The sequence below is a fragment of the Pan troglodytes genome, chromosome 1 (genome assembly GCF_028858775.2).
Source record: "Pan troglodytes isolate AG18354 chromosome 1, NHGRI_mPanTro3-v2.0_pri, whole genome shotgun sequence".
Lineage (NCBI taxonomy): Eukaryota > Metazoa > Chordata > Mammalia > Primates > Hominidae > Pan > Pan troglodytes.
Genome location: NC_072398.2, coordinates 66,557,913 through 66,584,753, shown reverse-complemented (window position 1 = coordinate 66,584,753; position 26,841 = coordinate 66,557,913). Strand labels below are relative to the sequence as shown.

Here is a 26,841-nt window from a genome sequence, read left to right as displayed (position 1 = left end):
CATACAGGTACAGACACTCTTAGTATTTTAAATCATTTATTTTCTAAAATTAGCACTATGCTATATATGTATATATTATACAATAACTTTTTAAACTTAAACTATCATAGACATCTCATGTCAGTATGTGCAGATCTACCTCCTTCCATGAGTGTAGTATAACTTATATAGACATTTACATTGTCTTTAATTTTTTAATTGCTATAAATAGTATCACAATAAACATCTTTATACATGTTTCTTTGCCTGTTTGTGTTTTCTGGATTATGTACTGCTGTAGTAGCCTCCTAACTGGTTCCTTACTTCTTGTCTCTCTCCACTTATAATCAATCTGAGAATCAAACTCTGGTAAGGTCCCACAACTAGGCAAATACTCTGTGGCCTTTTCTTTGAGGAGTGCCCACCCACCTTTCTTTCCATGTACCTTAGTATAAGTGCCACCTATACATAAAAATTTCTCCAAATATTATGTTTGCTATAACTTCCTTCTCTTCTGAAACCCTAAAGGTCTAAAGTACAATATCAAGCATTTACATGTACTATTTTTACCAGTCTTTACTTTTTAGGTATGTTTTCCAACTTCTTGACTTGACTATAATTTTCTTGTAGGCCATGGCATTCACTTACTCATGTATTCATTTTTATTCAGTTACTATCTATTATCTATCTATAATGGCTAGCTATATAAAAGGTCCTCTTCTACATGTTGAGGATATAGTAGAACATATACATTTGCTAGTCAAAATCTCCGGGAGAATATTTTGCGTAGAAAAAACTCCCACAAAACATTTTCTTTTTTTTAATTAATTTTTTTTTCTTGAGACAGAGTCTCACTTTTTGTGTCCCAGCTGGAGTGCAGTGGCTCAATCACAGCTCACTGCAGCCTCAACCTCCCTAGGCTCAAGTGATCCACGTGCTTCAGCCTCCCCAGTAGCTGGGACTACAGGCACATGCCACCATGCCTGGCTTTTTTTTTTTTTTTTTCTAGAGACTGGGTCTTGCCCTGTTGCCCAGGTTGGTCTCAAACTCCTGGGCTCAAGTGATCCTCCCACCTTAACCTTCCAAAGTGCTGAGATTACAGGCATTTGTACCCAGCCAAGAACGTTTTCATTTATTGATGATATTCATTGAGGGTGATAAGTCTTTTGTCTCTTCTAACCACTCTAGATAGATCTTCCTCCCTTTCAGCAACTGAAATTATTCTCTGAGGTTCAATCATTTGTCGCTTTTGCTTTTCTAATTTGTCCTAGTCACTGGTCTCCATTATGCCTATAGAAATACTTATTTTCCAATTTACTTAAGCATGAATATGACAGAAGTCTTAAATCACATATCTGTAAGATCATTAAGTCCTAGAAGACATATCAGGGTCATATCATCTAGTTTCATGACTTCAGTTAAGACCAAGCAGAATAGCTCAGGGATACCACAGCTGCAATTCTCTTAAACCTTTTCCCTATCCCTTATTCAAAAAGTAAATGCCTATTGATTATATACTGTATTCTAGACACTCTGTGAGTGCTAATGATACAAAAACTAAGACATAGTCCTTGCCCTTAATCTAATTATGTAACTAAGGACAATGCAAGGCTGACCTTAAAATGTTATGATAAAATATTAGCTAATTACTATGGGAGTGAAAGGAGAGAGAAATTTTGAGTGAGGATCAGGAAAAGTTAGAATATCAGAAGTTGCTCAGAATAGCATGTGCAAATTCAATTACAAAGAAATTAGAGTATTTTGTAGGTAGGGATAAACCCTACTCAAAGGTGAAGATACAGCACAAAGCTATAAACTCATGAATATAAACATAATATTCAAAGACTTAAAAATAGTCCAGTGATGTTGAAGTATAGAGTGCATGCGGTGAAGGGACATAAAACATAAAAAGCCAGATTGAGACCAAATAATTAGAAAAAGGTATTGGGTAGATTATTAAGGAATTTGCATTGATTAAATGGCAACGAGGGGATTCTTTGGGGTTTGTTGGAGCAGTAGGTGGCAGAAACATCTACTATATGGATTTTTAAAATATTAGTCTGACAGAAATGAGAGTATAAGGAGTCAGACATCCAGAGGCTGAAGGCAGAGATAATATAGTTGGAAGGTCTTTGCAGTTGTTCAGGCAAATGATAAAGATCTGAGGTAAACAGTGGAAGTGGAAGGGAAAAGACAGATGTACAAAGCAATGAAGGGAGAAAATCAGACTTCTGGAATGGTAGAGCAAGAACATTCTAAGTAGTCTCTCCATAAAAGTAAAACTGGGAAAACCTGTCAAAAAGAATTTCAGAACTCTGTAAATTAACTGAAGGCATTTAACAAATAAAAATTTGCTTATCCAAGAAAACTACCAAACCTCAGTAAGAATAGTGTAATCTGTAGCATTGTAACTTCTAATCACTCATATCACCAAGCTTGACAGCCATGAGTACCAGCCATCTTGCTGCCAACAGAGGACACTGATATGGTTTGAAGCTCCACAAAAAAGCCAATGACCAGGAGCACTGTCAAAACCAATAGTAAGCCTTGTGGTCAAAAAATTGGGAGGCCACTATCACAGCCACTTAAGGCAGTGATACTAGTTGGGCAAGCAGTGAAACATTTAAAAGTAAAAAAGGGAAATCTGGGAGCAAGATATTCCCAAGGGACTGTGCAAATGCTGTACAGATGCTCAAGAGACACCAAAGAGGAACCCAGTTATCTATTTATCACTGGCTGATCATGAGGCCCTGAAAACTGGTATAAAAAAGAAAAATAAGAATTAAAAAGAGAAAAAACTGAGCAGACACTTTAGTAGCCACACACTTTAGGGGAGATATACTCTACAGAACTAGCCCGATAAGTCATTTAACAAAAAACAAAACATAAAAAGCAAACAAAACCATCAACAGCAGCAACCTTTGGTGGATGAGGGATGGGGTGTAAATTCAGACTCCAGGGTTGTGATAACATATTATACCAAATTCAACTTTAAACAAAAAATTATAAGACACACACACAAACAAAAATCCCAGGAAAGTATGGTCCATCCACAGGGAGAATAAAGGCAGTCAACAGAAACTCTCTCTAGGGAGATTCAGATGTTAGACTAAAGACTTCCAAGCAATAGGTTCAACAAACTAAAGAAAATCATGTCTAAAGAATTAAAGGAAAGTATGATGATAATGATTAACCAAATATAGAATATCAATAATGAGATAGAAATTATAAAATATAATGAAAAAATCTGGAGTTGAAAAGTACATAACTGAAATGAAAAATTTACTAGAGGCCATCAATAACAGATTTAAGTTGACAAAAGAATCATAGAGATCCACACATAGACACATCACAATCAAACTGTTGAAATAAAAAGACAGAAAAATTTTGAGTGCTGCAGGAGAAAAAGAACATATATTCAAGGGAACTACAGCAAGATTAAAGTTTATTTCACATCAGAAACAATGATACCAAAGGTAGTGAGATTATATATTTAAACTAAACTCAAATAAAATAAATAATAACTATTAGTGTGTAGATACATAAAATAAAGAGAAAAACAAAGAAAATCCAGGTAAATAAGTTAGTTTTTTGTAGAGATTAATAAAATTGTTAAACTGTAAGATATATTGACCCCGGGAAAAAAGATGACACAGATAATCAAAATCTGGATTTAAAGAGGGCATATAATCACTGCCCTGCAGAAATTAATAAGACTGTAAGGAAATGCAAGAAACAAACTAGGCAACTTAGATGCAATACATAAATTTCTAGAAATACCCAAATTATTGAAGTAAGCTAGCTATGTTTCAAGGAAAAGTAGAAAATGTGAATAAATCTATAATAAGAAAAAAATTGAATTAGTAATTAAAATTTTCTCACATAGAAACACTCAGGCACAGACAGCTTCACTGGAGAATTCTATGAAATATTTAAAGGATAAATAATGTCAATATTCCATGAACTCTTTGAGGAAACAGAGAAAGAAGTAACACTTGCCAACTTATTCTATGAGGCCAGTATTTTCCTGATCCCAAAGCCAGACTGAAGACATCATAAGAAAAGAAAACCATAGACCAATACTCCCTCTAGTTTCTAGATATGAAAACCTTCAATGCAATATTAGCAAATCAAATCCAGCAATATATAAAAAAAATCAGTGGCCAGGCATGGTGGCTCATGCCTACAATCTCGGCACTATGGGAAGCTGAGGTAGGCAGATTGCTTGAGCTCAGGAGTTTAACACAAGCCTGGGCAACATGGTGAAACTCCATCTCTAAAAAAAAAAAAAAAAAACACCACAAACATTATTAGCAGGGCGTGGTGGTGCACGCCTGTAGTTACAGCTACTTGGGGGCTAAGCGGGGAGATCACTTGAGCCTGGGAGGTCAAGGCTTCAGTGAGCTGTGTTCGTGTCACTGCACTTCAGCCTGGGTTACCAAGTGGAATTTATCCTAGGAATACAAGGAATGCAAAAACCAGTTAATACACCATGTTAATAAAATAAGGGGGGAGAAATTCACATGATTATCTCAATTGATGTAGAAAAAAAGGCTTTTACAAAATCTAATACACGTGTGATTTTTAAAACTCTCAATAAAATTAGAATAGGAGGGAACTATCTCATTCTGATAAAGGGCATCTATTAAAAATCTATGGCTAACATTATACTTGATGAAATAGGTGTATAAAGGAAGAAGAAGTTGGTCAAGATGTGGGTATTTGTAAAGAGGTTTAAATAATAACTATAACATAAAGATGAGGTTTGACGTGGGCAGTTGAAATGTAGAAGTGGAGCTCATGGGAACTGGAGATATAGTTTTGCTATATCAATAAAATTTAAAATCCCTTCCTCATATCAATAAAAATTGAAATCACAGAGGAGGCACAGATTACACAGGAAAAACCATAAGGCAAAAGAATAGAGGATTAAAGATGAAACATTAGGGGCACCTTTATTCAAGGAGCAGTGAAAGAAGAAATCAGCAAAGGAAATTTAGAAACATTAATCAAAAACTGCTAATCATGCTCCACCTCACAGAAATGACTGCTAATTAGGAGTCGTTTTGAACCCATAATGTAAAAAGAGAATTCCCTTGAAAATATTGTCCTCATTAAAATATCTTCCTTCCTTCATCTTCCATTAGGAAGGAAGATATTGGACCAAGCTTAGAAATGGTACATAAAAGTTCAAGTTAATCACCAAAGAAATAGACAGATTTAGCCAATCCATCCACAATGCTTTTCACATATGGCTAAAGGCCTTATAGCCTGGTCAATGCACTTCCCCATTTCCTAATTGAAACAGAATCCAGAATCATCATTCCTTTCTCTCTACCAAAGATGCTTTCTTGTTTTCCAGAAACTTGACAGAAGTCCTCTTAAATACACAGCACTTGGAGTTCTTCGGGGAGTTCCTCAAGGAACGGAAGGCTAAAAGCCCATTGCAATTTCTCACAGCTGTACAGAAGATCAGTATAGAGACCAATGAAAAGATTTGCAAGTCTCTCATAGAAAATGTAATCAAGACTTTCTTCCAAGGCCAACTCTCTCCTGGTATGCATCCTCTTCTGATCCTGTTTTCTCTCTCTCTTTAGTGTCTTAGGAGAATAGCCTGGGAAATCGCCTACCTCATGTGAGCCCCCAGAGAGAGCGGTTCAGAGCAGCAGCCACATGGGGCAATATTGAGACAGATTAAGAGGGTAGGCAAAAGCAGAGAACAGTAATAATAAATTCAAAATCTTAATACGAGTTGTATTAGTCCATTCTCACACTGCTGTTAAGAAATGCCTGAGACTGGGTAATTTATAAAGAAAAGAGGATTGATTGACTCACATTTCCACATGGCTGGGGAGGCCTCAGGAAACTTGTAATCATGGCAGAAGGCACCTCTTCATGGAGCAGCAAGAGAGAGAATGAGTGCCAAATGAAGGAGGAAGCCCCTTGTAAAATCATCAGATCTCATGAGAACTCACTCACTATCATGAGAACAGCATGGGGGAAACCACCTCCATGATTCAATTATCTCCACCTGGTCCTGCCCGTGACACATGGGGATTATTACAATTCAAGGTGAGATTTGGGTGGGGACACAGAGCCAAACCACATCACTCCACTCCGGCCCCTCCCAAATCTCATGTTCTCACATTTCAAAACACAATCATGCCCTTCCAACATTCCGCCAAAGTCTTAACTCATTCCAGCATTAAGTCCAAGTCCAAAGTCTCATCTGAGATAAGGCAAGTCCCTTCCGCCTGTGAGCCTGTAAAATCGAAAGCAAGTTAGTTACTTCCTAGATACAATAGAGATACAGGCATTGGGTTAATACACCCATTCCAAAAGGGAGAAATTGGCCCGAAGAAAGGAGCTCAATTCCCATGCAAGTCCAGAATCCAGTAGGGCAGTCATTAAACCTTAAAGTTCCAAAATGATTTCCTTTGACTTCATGTCTCACATCTAGGTCACACTGATACAACAGGTGGGCTCCCACAGCCTTGGTCAGCTCCACCCTTGTGGCTTTACAGGGTACAGCCCAACTCCCAGTACCAATTTACTGTATTAGTCCATTCTCACACTGCTGTAAAGAAATACCTGAGACTGGGTAATTTATGAAGAAAAGAGGTTTAATTGACGCGCAGTTCCACATGACTGGGGAGGCCTCAGGAAACTTTCAGTCATGGTGGAAGGCACCTGTCTACAGGGTGGCAAGAGAGATAATGAGTGCCCAGCGAAGGGGGAAGCCCTTGTAAAACCATCAGATCTCATGAGAACTCTCCCACTAGCACAAGAACAGCATGGGGTAAACCACTCCCGTGATTCAATTATCTCCACCTGGTCCTGCCCTTGACACGTGGGGATTATTACAATTCAAGGTGAGATTTAGGTGGGGACACAGAGCCAAACTATATCACTAGTGAAAGGAGCCAAGTCTAAGATACTTTCACATGTATCCTCTCATTTAATTTTATTTAATTCTAAAAATAGAATTTTATTTAATCCCTGTAATATAGGGATAGGCAGCTCCACTTTCCTAATGAAGTAAAGGAAACACAGAGAGGTTAACTAGCTTGTACACTTGGTAGAACTTGAATTCAAATTCAAGTCATTTGACCATTAAACCAACTAGCCTGAAGTTAGATACAAAAACCAAGAGTTAGCTGCCTGCAAAGGTGGAATATCCACCACCCATGAATTGTGAAGAGAGTTGTACTGGGAAGGAGAACTGTATGCCTGAAAATCTTTGTTTCATAAATTGTGTCTTATTTTGTTTCCTAAGGTGGGAGGGTAAATATGGTAAATAAAATCTTGGCCAAAAGCAGAAGTTGCAAATAATGCAAAGTAATGAAGATAGAGCCTCCTGTTTTGTCACAGATGGTATTTTTGTGTGTTTGGTTTTTGCTTGTAGTAAACCAAGATAAGAAAATAAATTTTTATGAATATAGAAAATATAGAAAAATAGGTCAAATTAATGAATCTTTATTTGTAAGCAATATTTATTTGTTGAATCTCAGGATGTTGAGATCTGTACAATATTTTGAATGAGCTAGAAGAGGAAGAGTGTCCAGATCCTATCTTTGATTATTTTCAAGTCTCATTAATGAACACAGCAGTTTCTGAACAACTGGAGAAACAAACTGCCCTCACAATACTTATCTGGAATCTTGGATTCCCCGTCTGCCCAGCAATTTAACTATAATCCTTTACCCTTCTGCTCTCTCTCTAAATCCAAGTTTTTCAAACCAGCTGCAGAAATAAGTCCTTTAAAAATTTATTTCCCCTTAAGCACTCATCCTGCAAATTTGAATGAAACTAAGTGAGGAAAGTATTTAGTTTACAAATGCATTTGTACATAGCATTTCAAATATGCTTTGGAGATTTTCAAACAAACTATGGCGGGATCAGAGTCTAGCCAGATTGAAAATGGGGGCTGTGAGACTCTAAGATTAAAAAAAAAAAAAACCACCAGCTATCTCAGAAATGGTAGATGAGGATTACAGCTTCTTTTCTCTCTTGCATTTTCTAGAAGAAATGCTGCAGTGTGATGCCCCTATTATCAAAGAAATCGCTTCCATGCGTCATGTCACCACAAGCACACTGTTAACGCTCCAGGGACATGTTATGAAATCTATAGAAGAAAAGTGGTGAGTATACTCAATTAAGGAAAGGATTCTTCCTGGAGTTGCTTCTTGGCTTCTGAAAGCCATATGCATCAAGGGTTTCCTAATCCATTTTCATAGCTCATTGCCAGAGCCTCTCTACAAAATAAAAATTCAAACTTATCTTGAACTTTCCTACCTATCTATCTGACACACACACACACACACACACACACACACACATTTCTGTTTGTTTGCATTAACAAGAAACAATACAGTGTTGATCAGGAAGGTTAGGCTGACATTAACAAAGGTCTGATAGAGTAAGAAGAGAATTTTTTAGTATTTTACTATTCCCCAATTACCACTGAGACTTCCTCCAGAAGCTGAGGTAGGTTTGCCTGGACTGTCATCTTTTATGTGCCAGGTTTTTGCCCTGTTTGATATTACTGATGTCCTTCTGACAGGTTTAAAGATTATCAAGACCTGTTCCCACCTTGCCATCAGGAGGTGGAAGTGCAAAGTGAAGTACAAATTTCGTCTAGGAAGCCCTCAAAGATAGTGTCAACTTACCTACAGGAATCCCAGGTTAGTGAAGAAGAAAGTGAAACAAGACATTAGAGACAAGAAAACCATCGTCTTGGGGGTAGGTTTTTAAATCCCCATTTTGCAAAGGAAGAATCTGAGACTCAGATAAATTACTATACTAGGAATTTAAGCAAGTCCCTCTCTTCTCTACCTGTGATTAGAGTCAACTGAGTAATAGGTACAGGGGTTGGACACATGGAGTTCTTCTAGTTGAAAGTTAGTGTAGAGGACATGGATTGGCAATGAAGCAAAGTGGTTTTGCTGGTCCTCTGCACCCAAATTAAACTTACAAACCCAGTCACTGGTCTAACGGAACAACTTAGACCTTCACTTACCAGGGTGAGCCTCTTACTGTATAACAAAAGGTGAGCTTGTAGCAAGTGTCTTGCAGACAAACAAACCAGAGAGAGAATGCAAAGTGCTGAGAACACCATTTCCTTCTTTCAAACTATCTAGCTCATTCTTTCTCCTATGGGAGAACAGAAAAAAGGAAGAAAGAGGAGACAGGAATGTTACTCAGGAAAGTCTCTATGGTTTGAGAACAACAACAACAAAAAAATACATGCCCCCTTAGAGATTCACTTGTTTTAGAGTTGGTCAGTATCAGAAAAATTTTAGCCCAGCTTGATCTGACTCCAGAGATCATTCTAAGATATCTCGGAAAATAATACCTAAGTCCATTGATCCAATACTCAGGGATGAAAATGTGTTACTCTTCCTTTTCTCCTCTGTATTTCCTCCATATATGAATAAACTCCATGTCAGGGCACCACGAATGGTCATATAGACTACTAAAAAGATTACTGTACCCAGAACCAGTGCACTTGATTTAATTTCAGAGCTTCCAGTTGTTCCTAGAAAATAAGATAAAAGGAAATCAACATGTACTTAATATCTACTGTTTGCCAAGCATTGCATTGAGGTTTACATATATAACCACTAAGTCTCACTGCAACCCTGAAGGCTATTGTTTCTATCTTACACATGGAGACATTGAGACATAGGTTAAGTAACTTGACCCAAATTACACAATTAGGTTCTGAGAAGCTAAGCTCCAGACTCAAAGTTTTTTATCCTAAATTCAGTGCTTTTTGTACTTCACTGCTTTCTGTCTAAAGCCAGGCTTATGTTGTTTCCCTCTCTGTAGACTGAGACAACTGAACTAGTTAATCAACAAGAGTCTTTCTGGCTCTAAGTATCAATTTCTTGAAGGACAAATAAAATGTACAGTGGTTCCTGGGTACCTATTAAAAAACAGATGAAGAAACTTATGAAATTCGTGTGTGTATGTGTGTGTGTGTGTGTAGGTGTATGAGTGGGTGCAAATAATTATATTTTCTTTTTTAAGTGCTTAGAAATGGTTTTGCTCATTTCCTTATTCCTTCAATGTTTCCAAATTTGCCTGAGCCTTTGGTTCTTTATTTCTGTCCTCTTTTCTTCCAGTTTTTAGCTCTCATGCTCCCTCTCCCAATCACGGCATCTCACATCTTCACTGTTGAAAGGCTTTGGTAGAAGGAGCATGGGCAAATGGCTCCAGTCTGTTGAAGCTGGAATCTTTCACTGACCAGCTATTTAATTTCGGGCAGATTGTACAAGCTCTCTAACCTGAGCTTCCTCACCTTTAAATTGGAGCTAAAAATTATTCCTTTACGGAGGTGTTGTGAGGATTAAATGTAGTGAATACCAAGTTTTGGCACACAGTAGACTCTCGGTGAACAGCAACCATACTAATGAACATGTTATACTCCTCTTTCTTTCCCCAGAAGAAAGGCTGGATGAGAATGATCAGCTTTATCAGGAGTTTTTGCAAGTACCGCAGATTTATGTTGAATCCTAGTAAGCGCCAGGAATTTGAAGACTATCTTCACCAGGAAATGCAAAATAGCAAGGAAAGTAAGTCATTTCTGTATTTACCCCCACTCCCTGTTGATATTTTAGCCATGAGGGTCAGCCCACATAAGAAGCTTATTGCTTTGTGTCATGCCTGTGGCAGCCTGGAGTCTAGCAAAAAACCCCAGGTCCTGTGTGCAAAGCCAGGCCCAGGCCTTCCTAGAGAGGATGCAAGACCAGAAGCCTCTGCTTAAGGAGCCAGCAAGGGTAGGGAATAATTAACCTAAGGTACTGCAAAATCTCACATTTTACAAAATAATTTCCTTATGTTTTTGAATTTGCTCTTTAAAAATTATTTTCAAAATTTTTCTGCTTATAAATTAATACATGCTGTTAATAAAGAGGTAATAAAAATTACAGAAATATATAGTATAGAAGTGAAAGTCCCTCAAGAGATAACATTGTTAATGCTTGTAAACCTACCTCCTAATTATTTTTCTGTATATGTATCTTAATATTTACTTTTCCCACAAAATTGATGCCACATATTTGATTTGTAACTTGCTTCTTTTTTTTTTTTTTTGTTCAACAATGTATCTTAGACATCATTTTATGTCAGTACACATATATCTGCCTTGTTTTTGACTGCCATAAAACGTCCATTATATGGATTAATTCAACAGCTTCACTCATTCATTCATTCATTTAACACACGTTTTGAGAATCTACTATGAGGCAAGCAGTTTGCCAGGTGATGGAGATACAGTAGTGAACAGTAGTGAGCCTGCAGCAGAGGATCTGCCCTGTGGCACCTACGGATTTCAAACAGAAAATACAAGCCACAGATGTTGGAGCCGGAGTGCCTAGATTTGAATCTGTCACTTCCTAGTTGAAGGACCTTGGGAAAATTACTTTGTATCTCCATTTTCTCATCTATAGAATGGGAATGAGAATTGTTTCTATTTCACAGGGTTATTAGAACTATGCTTGGCAATAGCACATGCTATAAGAGGGTTAGCTAGTGTTACTGCTATTATTATATAATTGTGATGAGTGATCCCAATGATAATTGCAGGGAGATCCTATTAGTCAAGGCAGTAGGGCCAGAGAAAATGTCTCCTAGAAAATGACATAAAGTTGAGTTTTCAGAAATGACCAAGTTAGGTAGGTGGGATGGGAGGAGAGTGATTTCTAGGTATGCACAGAATCATAAAATAAGAAAGAGGACTGTGCAATTCAAAAACTGCCATCAGGCCAGTTGGACTAGAGATTAATGAGATGGGGCAAATGCTTGAGATGAGACTGGAAGGATAGGCGGTGACAAATCATGACTCTCTTGATGACATTTGGGTTGTTCCAACTTTCACTTAAACAATGCTGCAAAAGATACATATTTTGCAATTGTGTGTTTCTATGAAACAAGTTCCTTAAAACGGGAATGATGGGTAAATGGTTAAAAACAGTTAAATTTTGGCCCTCCAAAAACATTCATTGCAGTAATTTAAACTCTTGCCAACCATATAAACTAGTGTCTGGTTCCTCACATTCTCATCAACACAGTGTGTTGTACATTTTAAAAACTGCCAACCTGGTAAATGAAAAATAATGTGCCAGATAGTCTATTCTTATTTATACTTCTTTAGGAGTTGAACATCTTTATTTATTGGCCATTTGTATTCTTTCTTGAATGTTTATGCCCTTTGTCTATTTTTCTATTGGTATTTTAATATCATTTATTTTAATTTGAAAAAAGTTTGTATTATCATTTATGAACTGTTTCACAATAAAATATTTTGGCTTCAATAATAGTTCCAGCAGGCTGGGCACGGTGGCTTACGCCTGTAATCTCAGTACTTTGGTAGGCCGAGGCCGGTGGATCATTTGAGGTCGGGAATTCGAGACCAGCCTAACCAACATGGTGAAACTTCATCTCTACTAAAATACAAAAATTAGCTGAGTGTGGTGGTGTGCACCTGTAATCCCAGCTACTCGGGAGGCTGAGGCAGGAGAATCACTTGAACCCAGGAGGCAGAGGTTGCAGTGATCCGAGATTGCACCACTGCACTCCAGTCTGGGTGACAGAGCGAGACTCCATCTCAAAAAAAAAAAAAGTTCTAGTTCTTTTGTTTCTTCTTTTAAATAAAACCAGCTCAAGCCCTCATGCCCCAGAATGGTAGGAAGTCCTGTTTCATCATTCTTTGACTTTCCACTTCCCCAACATTATGTGAGAACCCAAGAACTATACTTATCCAATTTAATAGGAGGTCTACCTGACTTCCAATTCCCCTTAGATGCAGGGAAGAGCTTGTGACACTCAGCCTGCCACTGGTCTAAGTTCTTTTATTTGAAATATAGCATACTTATAAGTGACTATATGAGCAGCTGAATACCCATCATCCAAGCCAAGAAATAGAAAATGGCATAACTCAGATGACACCTGGTGCCCCTCTTCAATAGAACTCCCCCTTTACCCATCACAGATGCAACCCCTATCTTGAACACAAGCATTTATTTTACTATTGCCTTTTAAAATGTACATGTGTTTTCATACTCTTTCTATAGTTTCCTGCCTCAAACAAACTTTGATTCCCATTGGAACTTCCACTCCATTAATCTTACTGATTTTCTTAAGCCAGAGTGTGTGTGTGTTTGATATCTGAGAAAACAGAAGCAATCAAAAGAGGAGTTTTACAGTTTCCCTCCTCTGAATCACTTGGTCAGCCTCCTCTGTATTCACAGGCTCTGGTCACTGAGTAGGCTGCCTGTCCTTTTCTCCTAAGGAAGCATCCAGACCCTCATCTACTCAAGGGCATTCATCCATTTTTGCTTATTCTCCTGCATCATTTTTATTTTCTCTACTGGATTACTCAATCGGCACCAAATATGGCATAGTGCCTCTCAACCAAAAATTAATAATAATTTCTCCCTGATTCTACATTCCCCTCAAATTATCTGGCACATTTGTCTGTTTCCCTTTTGAACAAAAATCCTCAAGAGTTATGCATTCTTGCTGCTTTGTTTTCTTTTCTTCCCATTTATTTTTAAATTACTTTTTAGAATCAGTTTTTAAGCTACAATTTTATACAGTAAAATTCACTAATTTTAATTGTGCAATTTGATGAATGTAAGTATCTCTGCCATCATGATATAGAATACTTGCTTCATCACAAGAAATTCCTTTATGTGTCTTTTTAACCAACACCCTCCCCGCTCCACTACTACTCTCTGGTCTGGCAACAACTGACCTGCTTTCTATTACTACAGTTTTATCTTTTAAAGAATTTAATATAAATGGAATCAAGCAGTAGTCTTAATGCATGCATGCAATAGTCTTTTGTGACCAGCTTCTTTTACATAGCATGATGCTTTTGAGATTCGTCTATGCTATTGCATATATCAGTAACTCATTCCTTTTTATTGCTGGGTAGTATTCCATTATACCATAGCACAATTTGTTTATTCATTCACCAATTGTTACATATTGGGTTGATTTCACTTTGGGGCTGTTATGAATTACCCTGCTATGAATATTCAAGCAGAAGTATTTGCGTGGACATATGTTATTTCTTTTGGGTAAATATCTGAAAGTAGAAATGCTGGGTTATGTGGTAAGTATATGTTAAACTTTATAAGGAATTGCCAAGCTGTTTTCCAAAGTGATTGTACCATTTTTGCATTTTCACCACTGATGTATGAAAGTATCAACCGTTCCCCACCCTCACCAACCTTTGGTATTATCTGTCTTTTTAATTTTAGCCATTCTAGAGGGTATGTAATAGTATCTTGTTTTAGTTTAATTTTTATTTTGTCTGATGACTAATGATGTTGAGTATGTGTTCATGTGCTTGCTTGACATATTAGTCCATTTTCACACTGCTAATAAAGACATACGCAAGACAGGGAAGAAAAGGAGGTTTTAACGGACTCACAGTTCCATGTGGCTGGGGAGGCCTCACAATCATGGCAGAAGGCTAGGAGGAGCAAGCCTCATCTTACGTGGATGGCGGCAGGCAGAGAGGAGCTTGTGTAGGGAAACTCCCCTTTTTAAAACCATCAGATCTCGTGAGACTTATTCACTATCATGAGAACAGCATGGGAAAGACCTGCCCCCATGATTCAATTATCTCCCACCAGGTTCCTCCCACAACACATGGGAATTCAAGATGAAATTTGGGTGAAGACACAGCCAAACCATATAATTTGCCATACATACAGTGCATTTTTTAGTGAAGTGTCTGTCCGTATCTCTTGCCCATTTTTAAAAAACTTTGTTGTCTTGGCCTTTATTGGGTTATAAGAATTCTTTATATAATCTGGATATATTTTTGATGGACATGTTTTGAAAATATATCTCTCAGTTGATGGCTTGCTTTTTGATTTTTTAAGTAGTGTCTTTTGAAGATCCAAAATCTGAAATCCTCCAAAATCCAAAGCTTTTTGAGTACTGATATGACACCACAAATAGAAAATTTCACACCTAACCTCACGTAACAGGTTGCAGTCAAAATGCAGGGAGGGGCACAATACAAAATTTATTCAGTGTCCCCAAGGAAAAAAATAAAATTACCTTAAGTCTATATGTATAAGGAGTATACAAACATAAATAAATTTCCTGTTTAGATTTGGGGCCCATCCCCAAAATGTCTCATTGTGTATATGCAGATATTCCAAAAATCCAAAATCTGAAACACTTCTGGTCCCAAGTATTTCAGATAAAGTATATTCAACCCATAGTATAAGAACCTTAAAATAGGTTTCCAGACGTTGTAAATTTTATCTTTTTAGGTGTTGGATATTTTTGTCTTCCTATAAAATATGCCTGAACTTTGTTCTGGGATACAGTTAAGTTACTCGAAAGTAGTTTTATTCTTTTGGATCTTCCTTTTATGATTGGTTAAGTGAATCCAGAGCCATGTTATTTGTATGGCTATTCTCCACTACTGACGTAAAACCTTCCTTGGTATTCTACTAGATTCCTCATAAATTATGAGTTTTTCTAATCTCTCGGTGGAAACAGGCACTATTTCTGCTTCTGTGTGAGCACCAAGGACCATTCTTTAATGTTTTCTCAAGCTTTGGGTAGTTTCCTCATATCTTGAGCTGGTCAGCACTCTGCTGAGTACTTGAGGGAACCTCTGCAGATTTCCAGGTTCTCCCTCTCCTCTTTGAACTCTGTCTTGTAAACTCTAGCCACATTGGTCTCACTGGACTCTCAGGTCCATCTCCTGGTCCAGCTCCTTAACTCAGAGAGTCCACTGAACTTGACCTGGGTTTTCCCTCCCTGACTGTGGAATGGATCCTACCTCAAGGTGGTAAAGTGGGGCAAGAGTAGGGCTCACTCATTTTTCCCAAGTCTCAGTGATCACTGTCCTTAATTCTCTGACAGTCAGTGTCTTAAAAACTATTCCAATATATTTTGTCTGATTTTTAAAAATCGTTTCGGAAGGGAGGATAAATCCAGTTCTTGATACTCTATCTTGGACAAAAGTGGACGTTCCGATAAAAAAGTTTCAGCAGGCTGGGGCTGGTGGCTCAAGCCTGTAATCCCAGTACTTTGGAGGCCAAGGTGGGTGTATCACCAGAGGTCAGGAGTTCTAGACCAGCCTGACCAATATGGTGACACTCTGTCTCTACTAACAATACAAAAATTAGCCAGGTGTAGTGGCACACGCCTGTAATCCCAGCTACTCAGGAGGCTGAGAAAGGAGAATTGCTTGAACCCAGGAAGCGGAGCTTGCAATGAGCTGAGATCGCACCACTGCACTCCAGCCTGGACAACAGAGTGAGACTCCCTCTCAAAAAAAAAAAAAAAATTCAGCAGATTTGTAACTGTAGCCAAGTTAGAATGATCATCCTGACTGTAATGTAGGGAATATACTACACAAAAGCAAAATTAAGTGTAGGAAGCACAGTCAGGGCTGGAACTAGGGTAAGTCAAGGGAGGCATATAACACACAAAAATTAAGGAGGCACTGACTGTCAGGCTCATGCAGATGCCAACCCCGTACTTGTAACATGTTGATAGTGAATGCTTCCTTAAACTGTGTCCTAGGCACCTCCCTCACCTTAGCAGGTCAGGGACCTAGTCCTGACCTCGAGAACACTTAAGCGGCTTTTGGAACAAATGAAAGATGATGATGCTTTAAACAAATGTCACTGCAAGAAAGACCAATAGTAGATACATTTGAAATATATTTAGAAAGTAGAATCAACAGCATTTGGTGACTAATTGGATGTGGAAAGAGGAAGAAGTCAAATATGATTCCCAGGTAATAGTGAGCTGGAGCTGCTCATACTGATTGGTAAGAACCAGCTGTTAAATATCCTGAAATTTTGTGAGCTACTCAACAAATGTCAGTAGCTAAAAATCTATTACAGTGAGAATATTTACTATCTAAACCAGTGAATAATACAAATTAGGTCTCCCCCTCTACCACCAGAGCCAGTTTACAAGCATCCCATGGCTTCCAGGTTTGGTGAATTTATCACCCTCTTTTCCCAGAATCCCTAACCATCATATCAATTTCCACTGTTATCTAGACTTTTTTTCCCTTCAAACTCAAGTCTAAGAGAGAAAGATTGAAAGATAGTAGGAAAGGGATCTTACGTCTTATTCAGTATGGTAACCCTAGGGTCAAGCACAGTGTCTGAGACATGACAAGTGCTAGGTATTTATGGACTCTTGTAGTTACCCTCCCATTCTATATACAACACTAAACCAAAAGGAACCCCACCTACACCATAGGGAGCACCACACCCACTTCAAAAAGTCCTGAACAGCACTCCAGAATAAAGGATTTGCAGGCAGAATGGTAAATTCTAGAGCCAGATTAGACATTTTTCTGAAACCCAGCCAGATAACTAACTAGGGTCTATTTGTCAGATCCAGCCCAAACCTGTTCTTTTCTCAGACCTGAATCCCTATGAATAGATGTCTTTGCATATAATCTAGTCAAGAAACTTTCTAAAGGAAGCATTCTATTTTTCTGACACACAATCCAAATCTTCTAGTGGCTCTTGTGCTCTCCTTTACTCGTTAGTCTCTTCTGTACTCTAGCTTTCTACCCTCGGTTTCCTTAGTAAACTTCTTTACTCTTGATATTTTGACTTTTTCTTTGTGCTGCTTTCCTCATTTGCTCCTAAATTACTTCCTGATAAAACTTGAGTAAGCATCATCAGTGCTACACACTCCATTTGGAAGGTCACATCTCGTGTTTCATTTTCAGTCTCTGCAGAAACCTTAGGGATTAGCGTAACTGTGGTGTGATTCTATTTCTATTAGATAAGCACCTTCAGTGCTCAGTTGACTTGTGTTTTATGTGTGTTGTCATACTATCTGAGTAGATGACTTTTTCAAGTCCAAGTAAAAGGTTGAGCCCAATGGCAGTAAGTGACTATTTCAATAGGCCAAAAGGATGGATCCACAGTCTCCTTTCTTCTTTTTATTATGCCCAGGTTGAGGGTAAGAGTGACTTGATCAAACAAAATTGTAATTCCTTCTTCTTTCTCTCTCAGATTTCACCACAGCACACAACACATCGGGACGTTCAGCTCCACCCTCCACAAATGTCCGGAGTGCAGACCAAGAGAATGGAGAAATAACCCTTGTAAAGCGTCGTATATTTGGCCACAGGATTATCACTGTCAACTTTGCGATCAATGATCTATATTTCTTTTCTGAAATGGAGAAGTAAGTTTTCCACTTCTCCTTCTTCTGCCCTGAAAATGACTTTTCATCCTTAGGACTGCCCAGCAGAAACTGGCTTGATCTGTTAGAGACACAGTGATTTCAGACCTGTCCAGTAAGAGTCTCTCCTTCTGAAAATCTTACTGAATGCTTCCACTCAATTGATTTCCATCTTTCTTTTCTTTGGGTGCTAAAAGCTCTTCAGTATTCCAGAAATTCCACTGTTAAAATGCAGTTACTTAGTCCCAGAAAAGGGAGCATGTTTTTCTCCATTATTTACAAATTTGAAAAAGTCCTATTATACACCATGAGACCAATATTCTTTAGTCAAAGCCAGGAATTATAATAATACAAATTGTGTGTGTGTCTGTATGACATTAAACAGATATTTTTAAGTTAAGACATATTAGTGTATATTAATTCACCTGTCAATTTTGTTTCACCTGTCAAATTTTTTATGTAAAGCCAAAGTCAATCCACAATGGGAGGTCTGTAAATTTTTCTTGTATAGACTATACCCCAAAAGCAGTCTATTAATTTTTTAATTGATACATAATAGATTTACATATTTTGGAGATGTATGTGATATTTTCATATACTCATATAATGTGTAAAGATCAATCAGAGTAACTGGGATATCCATCATCTTCCTTATTTTTTCTTTATGCTAGACAGATTCAAATTACTCTCTTCTAGATATTTTGAAATGTACGATAGATGATTATTAACTGTAGACACCCTACTGAGCCATTGAACACTAGGTCTTACTTCTTCTGTCTAACTGTGTATTTGTACCTCTTGATCAAACTGTCTTCATCACCCCACCCCCTACCCTTCCCAGCTTCTGGTAACTACCTGAGATCCACTTTTTTAGCTCCCACATATGAGTGAAAACATGTGATATTTGTCCTTCTGTGTTTGACTTATTTCACTTAACATAATCACCTACAGCTCCACCCATGTTGCTGCAAATGACAGGATTTCATTCTTTTCTGTGGCTTAATACTATTTTATTGTGTATCTGTATACACCACATTTCTTTAACCATTCATCCACTGATGGGCACTTAGGTTGATTCCATATTCCAGCTATTGTGAATAGTGCTACAATAAACATGGGAGTGCAAATATCTCTTCAACATACTCATTTTCTTTCCTTTGGATATATACCCAGTATTAGGATTGCTGGATGACATGGTAGTTCTACTTTTAGCTTTTTGAGGAAGCTCCACACTGTTTTCCACAGTGGCTATACTAATTTACGTTGCCACCAACCAGGTACAAGGTTTCCCCTTTTTACACATGCTCACCAGCATCTGTTATTCCCTGTCTTTTTGATAATAGCCACTTTAACTAGGGTAAGATGATATCTCGTTGTGGTTTTGACTTGCGTTTCTCTCATGATTTGTGATCTTAGCAGTTTTTCATATACCTGTTGGGCATTTGTATATCTTCCTTTGAGAAATGTCTATTCAGATCTTTTGCACTTTAAAATTCAGATTATTTGGGTTTTTTGTTATTGAGATGTTTGAGCTCCTTATATATTCTGGTTATTAATCTCTTGTCAGATGGATAGTTTGCAAATATTTTCTCCCATTCTGAGGGTTGTCTCTTTACTTTGTTGATTGTTTCCTTTGCTGTGCAGAAGCTTTTTAGCTTGATGTGATCCATTTGTGTGTTTCTGCTTTGGCTCCCTATGCTTCTTACACAAAAACCTTTGCCCAAACCAATGTCCTGCCATGTTTCCCCAATGTTTTCTTCCAGTAGCTTCAGAGTTTTAGATTTAAGCCTTTAGTACATTTTTACTTGATTTTTGTATATGGTGAGAGATAGGTGTCTGGTTTCATTCTGCTGCATATGGACATTCAGTTTTCCTATCACCATTTATTGAAGAGACGGTCCTTTCCACCATTGCGCATTCTTGCCACCTGTGTCAAAAGTGTGTTGGCTGCAAAGGCATGGATTTGTATCTGAATTGTCTATTCTGTTCCACAGGTCTATGTGTCTGTTTTTATGCCAGGACCATGCTGATTTCGTTACTATAGCTTTGTAGTATCTTTTGAGGTCAGCTAGAGTGATGCCTCCAGCTTTGTTCTTTTTGGTCAGGATTGCTTTGACTATTCAGGGTCTTTTGTGGTTCCGTGTAAATTTTAGGATTTTTTTTTTCTATTTCTGTGAAGAATGCCGTTGGTATTTTGATAGGGATTGCACTCAATCTATAAATTTCTTTGGTTAATGTAGACATTTTAATAACATTATGTTTTCCAATCCATGAGCATGGAATATACTTCAATTGTGTGTGTCTTCTTCAATTTTTTCATCAGTATTTTCCTTGTATATATTTTTCAGTTCTTTGTTTAAGTTAATTCCTAGGTATTTTATGCTTTTTGTAGCTATTGTCAGTGAGATTGCTTTCTTGATTTCTTTTTCAGATTGTTCATTGTTGGTGTATATAAATGCTTCTGATTTTCACATGTTGATTTTTTATTCTGCAACTTTACTGAATGTCTGAGTTCTAATAGGCTGTTGGTGAAGTCCTTAGGTTTTTCTAAAGATAAGATTATGTCAGCTGTGGACAAGGCTAATTTGACTTCTTCCTTTCCAGTTTGGATGCCCTTTGTTTCTTTCTCTTGCCTAATTGTTCTGGCTAGAACTTCCACTACTATATTGAATAAGAGTAGTGAGAGTGGGCATCCTTGACTTGTTCCAGATCTTAGAGGAAAAACTTTCAATTTTTCCCCATTCTATATGATGTTAGCTGTGGGTTTATCATATATTTGCATTTATTATTTTGAGGTATATTTCTTCCATACCCAATTTGTTGATGGTTTTTACCATAAAGAGATGTTGAATTTTATTGAATGCTTCATCATCTATTGAAATGATCATATGACTCTTATTCTTGATTCTGTTAATGTGATATATCATGTTTATTGATTTGCGTATGTTGAATCATCCTTGTATTCCTGGGATGAATCCCATTAGATCACGGTGAATGATCTTTTCAATGTGTGGTTGAATTTGGTTTGCTGGTATTTTGTTGAGGCTTTTTGCATCTGTGTTCATCAGTGATATTGGCCTGTAGTTTTCTTTTTTTGCTGCATCCTTCTCTGCTTTTGGTATTGGGTCAATGTTGGCCTTGTAGAATGAATTTTTAGTATTCTCCCTTTTGAATTTTTTAAGAGTTTGAGCAGAAGTAATATTAGTTTTTATTTAAATTTTTGGTAGAATTGATGCCATCAGGTCCTGGCATTTTCTTTGACGGGAAACTTATTATGGCTTCAATCTTGTTACTCATTATCTGTTCATTTGAGTTTTCTATGTCCTCATGATTCAACCTGGTAGTTTTTATGTGTCCAAGAATTTATTCATTTCTTCTAGGATTTCCAATTTGTTGGTGTATAGTTGTACATCATAATCTCTGATGACTATGTCTCTTTTTTGTTTCTGATTTTATTTATTTGGGTCTTCTCTCTGTCTTTATCAGTCTAGCTAAAGGCTTAATGCTTTTGTTTATATTTTTAGAAAACTAACTTTTTGTTTCATTAATCTTCTGTATTTTTTAGTCTTAATTTCATTTATTCCTGCTCTGGTATTATTAATATTTTATTCTTTCTACTAATTTGGGTTTGGTTTGTTCTTATTTTTTAGTTTCTTGAGGGCAACATTAGGTTGTTTATTTGAAGTCTTTCTACTTTTTTAATGTAAGTATTTATTTTCTAAACTTTCCTCTTAGTACTGCTTTTGTTGTATCCCATAGATTTTGGAATGTTGTATTTCCATCTTCATTTGTTTCAAGGAATTTTTAAATTTTCTCCTTTATTTCTTCACTGACCCATTGGTCATTCAGGAGTATGTTGTTTAATTTCCATATACTGTAGGAAACAGTTTCCAAGGTTCTGCTTGGTATTGATTTCTAGTTTTTTTTCCATCATGGTCAGATAGGATTCTTGATTTTATTTCTACTTTTGGAAATTTGTTGAGACTTGTTTTGTGGTCTATTTTGAAGAATGTTCCATGTGCTGATGAAAAGATTGTATATTCTGTAGCAGTTGGGTGAAATGTTCTGTAAATGTCAGTTAGGCCTATTTGGTGTGGTGTGTAGTTTAACTGCAATTTTTTGTTGTTGTTGATTTTCTATCTGGATGATCTGTCCATTACTAAGAGTGGGGTATTGAAATTTCCTGCTATTATTGTATTGGAATCTTTTTCTCCCTTTAGATCTTTTAATGTTTGCTTTATATACTTGGGTGCTCTCATGTTGGATGCATCGATATTTATAATTGTTATATCCTTTTACTGAATTGACCCCTTTGTCATTATATAATAACTATGTCTCTTTTTAGAGTCTTCAACTTGTAGCCTATTTTATCTGATATAACTATAGCTATCCCAGCTCTTTTTTTGGTTTCTACTCACATAGAATATCTTTTTCCATCCCTTCACTTTTAGTCTATGTGTGTTTTTATAGCTGAAGTGGGTTTCTTGTAGGTAGCATGTAGTTGGGTCTTGTTTCTTTATCCATTCAGCCACTATATGTCTTTTAATTAGAGAATTGAGTCTATTTGCAGTCAACATACTTATTAATAAGTAAGAACTTACTACTGCTATTTTGTTGCTTGTTTTCTGGTTGTTTTTGAACTCCTCTCTTCCTTTCTTACTGTCTTCCTTTGTGATTAAGTAATTTTCTCTGGTACTGTATTTTAATTCATTGCTTTTTATTTTTAGTGTAACTATTATAGGTTTCTGCATTGTGTTTACTATGAGGCTTACCAAAAATATTTTGTGGATATAACAAATTATTTTAAAGAGATGGCAGCTTATCTTACATCACAAAGAAAAGAATAGAAACAAAGAAAAAACTAAAATGAATCTCTACACTTTAACTCCATCCTCTCAATATTTGGACATTTTTTCTCAATTTGCATATTTTATATTGCTTATCTCTTATCAGATTGCTTTAGCTATTGTTCCTTCTGACAAATTTGTCTTTTAGGCTTCATACTAGAATTATGAGTGAATTGCACACCACGATTACTATATTAGAATATTCTGGATTGGTCTGTGCACTCACTTTTACCAATGAGTTTTATACCTTCAAAGGCTTCCTTCCTGCATGTTAGTGTCATTTTCTTTCAGAATAAAGAACTCCCTTTAGCATTTCTTGTAAGACATGTCTGTTGGTCATGAATTCTCTCAGCTTTTGTTTGTCTAGGAAAGGCTCTCCTTCATAGTTGAAGGATAGCTTTGCTAGATACGGTACTCTTGGATGGTGGGGTTGTTTTTGTTTTTGTTTTTGTTTTTGTTTTGCACTTTGAAAATGTTTTCTCAAATTTTCCTGGCCTTTATGGTTTCCATTGAGAAGTCTGTTGCCAGGTGAATTGGAGCTTCTTTATATGTTATTTTCTTCTTTTTCTGCTTTTAGGATTCTCTCTCTGTCCTCGACCTTTAAGAGTTGATTACTATAATACTTGGGGTAGTCTTATTTGGGTCAAATTTATTTAATGTTCTCTGGCCTTCCTGTACCTAAACATGTATGTCTTTGTCAAGTTTTGGAATGTTTTCTGTTATTGTTTTGAATAAGTTTTCTTTTCCTTGCTCTTGCTCAACTCCCTCTTGAACACCAATAATTTTTAGATTTGCTCTTTTGAAGTAATTTTCTATATCTTGTAGGTGTCCTGATTGCTTTTCATTCTTTTTACTTTTTTCTCCTCTGTCTCATTATATTTGAGTTCTGAGATAGTGCTGGTAATAATCTCAGTACTATTTGTTTGTTTTGAGTTTCCATATGGGAGAATGAAGCCAACTTGCTTCTATGCTAACATTTTGGAACCTAAAGTGTCTGTCTACTGATTTGAATTTTTATTTCTTTAAAGTGGAACAGAATTTAAAGATTACTGTGAAGCAATTTAATCCTTCTGGCTTTTTATACCTTTTTTTTTTATGTTTTAAACTGCCTGGCCACACCTAACTCAATAGTATTTTGTTTTTGTTTTCATGAGACGGAGTCTCACTCTGTCGCCAGGCTGGAGTGTGGCACCATCTTGGCTCACTTAAACCTCCACCTCCTGGGTTCAAGTGATTCTCTTGCCTCAGCCTCCCAAGTAGCTGGGACTACAGGCACATGCCACCACACCCAGCTAATTTTTGTGTTTTTAGTAGGGATGTGGTTTCACCATGTTGGCCAGAAAGGTCTCGATCTCCTGACATCATGATCGCCTGCCTCAGCCTCTCAAAGTCCTGGAATTACAGGTGTGAGCCACTGCACCCAGCCAACAACACTTTTTTAAAAAGCTACTTGCCTTCATTAGAATTTCCAAAACATTCTAACTTGTTTTCATAGAAATAATAACTTTTCTTTAATGTTCATATTTTATCAGTTTTCACAAGTTACTAATTATAGCAATTATAGTTACTAATTATCTTTACAATAGGGAAAGATACTTGGGAAGCAACACACCTCCTGGTACACATTCACTTCTACTAGTTTGAGAAAGATGAGAATGTACTAAAGGTGTCCCACTAATCTATGCAGTCAGCATGTCATGGGCATCAGTCAGTGTGTTTTTCAAAAATGTAGACACCTGATAATTCATGCATCAATTAGAAGAGTTTGGTTAAGAGATCTTCTCCTCACCCCAGTGATGGATTTAGCTCATTTCCACAGATGCTTGTTGATTGCTCACTCTTTACTGAACACTGGATTTGACATTGGATATACAAAAAACAACTATGACGTGCTCTCTATTTCTAAGATCCCACAAACTAATGAGGATGGCAGAAAAGACACAAACAAAAGTTAGGAAATGTCTCAGGATGATAGGTGCTATGGGAGAATCAGGCATAGGAAGTGTATTTAGACAACTGTAAGTCCTCAGGTATGGTTTCTTGGGAGACCCAAAATTCTTGGGTAATCTAAGCTAAATTTTGAAGGAAGAGTAGAGGTTAGTCAGATAATAAAGGATGTAGGGGGAGGTAATGGAGGAGCAGAGGGAGATACTAGTCAGAGTGAATAGCCTCACCTGCTGCTGCTCCGATTCCCACCACATTGCGTCTTCTTCCTTGCTTGACCTCTACACATTATTCTCTGTATAGCAACCAGCGTAGCCTATTAAAAACATAAACCAGACTAGATTATTCTCCTTCCTAAAATGTTCCACTGGCAGCAGGGCGCAGTGGCTCATGCCTGTAGTCCCAGCACTTTGGGAGGCCGAGGTGGGTGGATACGAGGTCAAGAGATCAAGACCATCCTGGGTAACATGGTGAAATCCCGTCTCTACTAAAAATACAAAAAATTAGCCAGGTGTGGTGGCAGACGCCTGTAGTCCCAGCTACTCAGGAGGCTGAGGCAGGAGAATGGCATGAACCTGGGAGGCCAAGCTTGCAGTGAGCCGAGATCGCACCACTGCACTCCAGCCTGGGATACAGAGCGAGACTCCGTCTCAAAAAAAAAATGTTCTACTGGCTTCCCATTACCACTGGAATTAAGTCCAAACCTCCTCTCGTTGCCTAAAGTGCTCTACAGGAGTGGGACCTGCCTGCATCTCAGGGCTTGCCTCAAGTCAGCACAGGAGAGGGAAGAGCAAGATAGTCCTTAGGCCTTGAAGTCATTAGAGGTGCAATGCTGTAGGGCCAGAATGGGTAAAGGAGGGAAGGTGGGATAAACAAGGCGGTTTGTGGTGAAGAAATTCACTTGAAGGGGCACTTAACATGTTATCTGACCGGTGATAAGTGCTCAGTATTTGCCAATGGATGAATTATGACTGAATGAATAAAGTCACAACCTGGCCTAGAACTGGCCTTGCCTTTTTTGGGCCAGAAATGAGTCTAGGCTGGGTGCCTTGTTAGTCACTGTTTTCATCTTCTCCTCCTGATTTCCTACTTCACATTTCTTTTTTAGATTTAATGATCTGGTCAGTTCAGCCCACATGCTGCAGGTCAACCGGGCATACAATGAGAATGATGTGATCCTAATGCGGTCCAAAATGAACATTATCCAAAAACTCTTCCTGAATTCTGACATCCCTCCAAAGCTGAGGGTAAGAAAGACTCCCACTCCACTCTGGCCTTTCACCAAGAAGCATTTCCCCCACAAGGACAATTAGAAAGCTAATTGTCAGGCACCTCATAAGTCCTGGCTAACTACATATCCTTTACCTAGCAACTCCATGAAAACCGTATGCCTTTTGGAGAGGGGGTGGTCATGGGGTTCTGGGGGCCAGGAGAGGTTTTCTGCCTTCCCGTGGAGCCTCCGCCAGTGACAGGCTCCCACTCTGTGGGTAGGTGAATGTCCCTGAGTTCCAGAAGGATGCCATCCTTGCTGCCATCACAGAGGGCTACCTAGATCGGAGCGTCTTCCATGGGGCTATCATGTCTGTCTTCCCCGTCGTTATGTACTTCTGGAAAAGGTAACTGTTTCTCCTTATTCAGTGACTGTTAGGTCAGGAAAACACACTTAGTTTGGAGAGAGTTTTCTGCCTTCCTCTAGCACTCTGTTTCATAGTTTCCAGTTTCTAGGGGGAACTAAGATGGTGTTTTCTTATCCTATTCACCTCACTCCATCCCTCACACAGAACACCAAACACTGAATCCACAGATGGAAGGCAGAGTAAGACTGAGAGCCAAACACCTGGTTTCCCACCCCTCCTCTTTCTATGCTTGC

The 26,841-nt window shown here is 37.8% G+C and overlaps 1 protein-coding gene across 16 annotated transcripts in view; it reads left to right on the top strand.

Moving 5' to 3' along the window:
• Positions 1–26,841, top strand: part of RGSL1 (regulator of G protein signaling like 1) — a 108,178-nt gene that overhangs the window by 69,815 nt on the left and 11,522 nt on the right. For all 16 annotated transcript variants that reach the window (XM_054656521.2, XM_063794886.1, XM_063794874.1 and 13 more), the window contains 7 exons: positions 5,342–5,535; positions 8,003–8,120; positions 8,543–8,663; positions 10,427–10,556; positions 18,009–18,183; positions 26,080–26,218; positions 26,463–26,587. In XM_054656521.2, the coding sequence (XP_054512496.1) occupies positions 5,342–5,535; positions 8,003–8,120; positions 8,543–8,663; positions 10,427–10,556; positions 18,009–18,183; positions 26,080–26,218; positions 26,463–26,587 (1,002 nt within the window). The remainder of the gene's footprint in view (positions 1–5,341; positions 5,536–8,002; positions 8,121–8,542; positions 8,664–10,426; positions 10,557–18,008; positions 18,184–26,079; positions 26,219–26,462; positions 26,588–26,841) is intronic.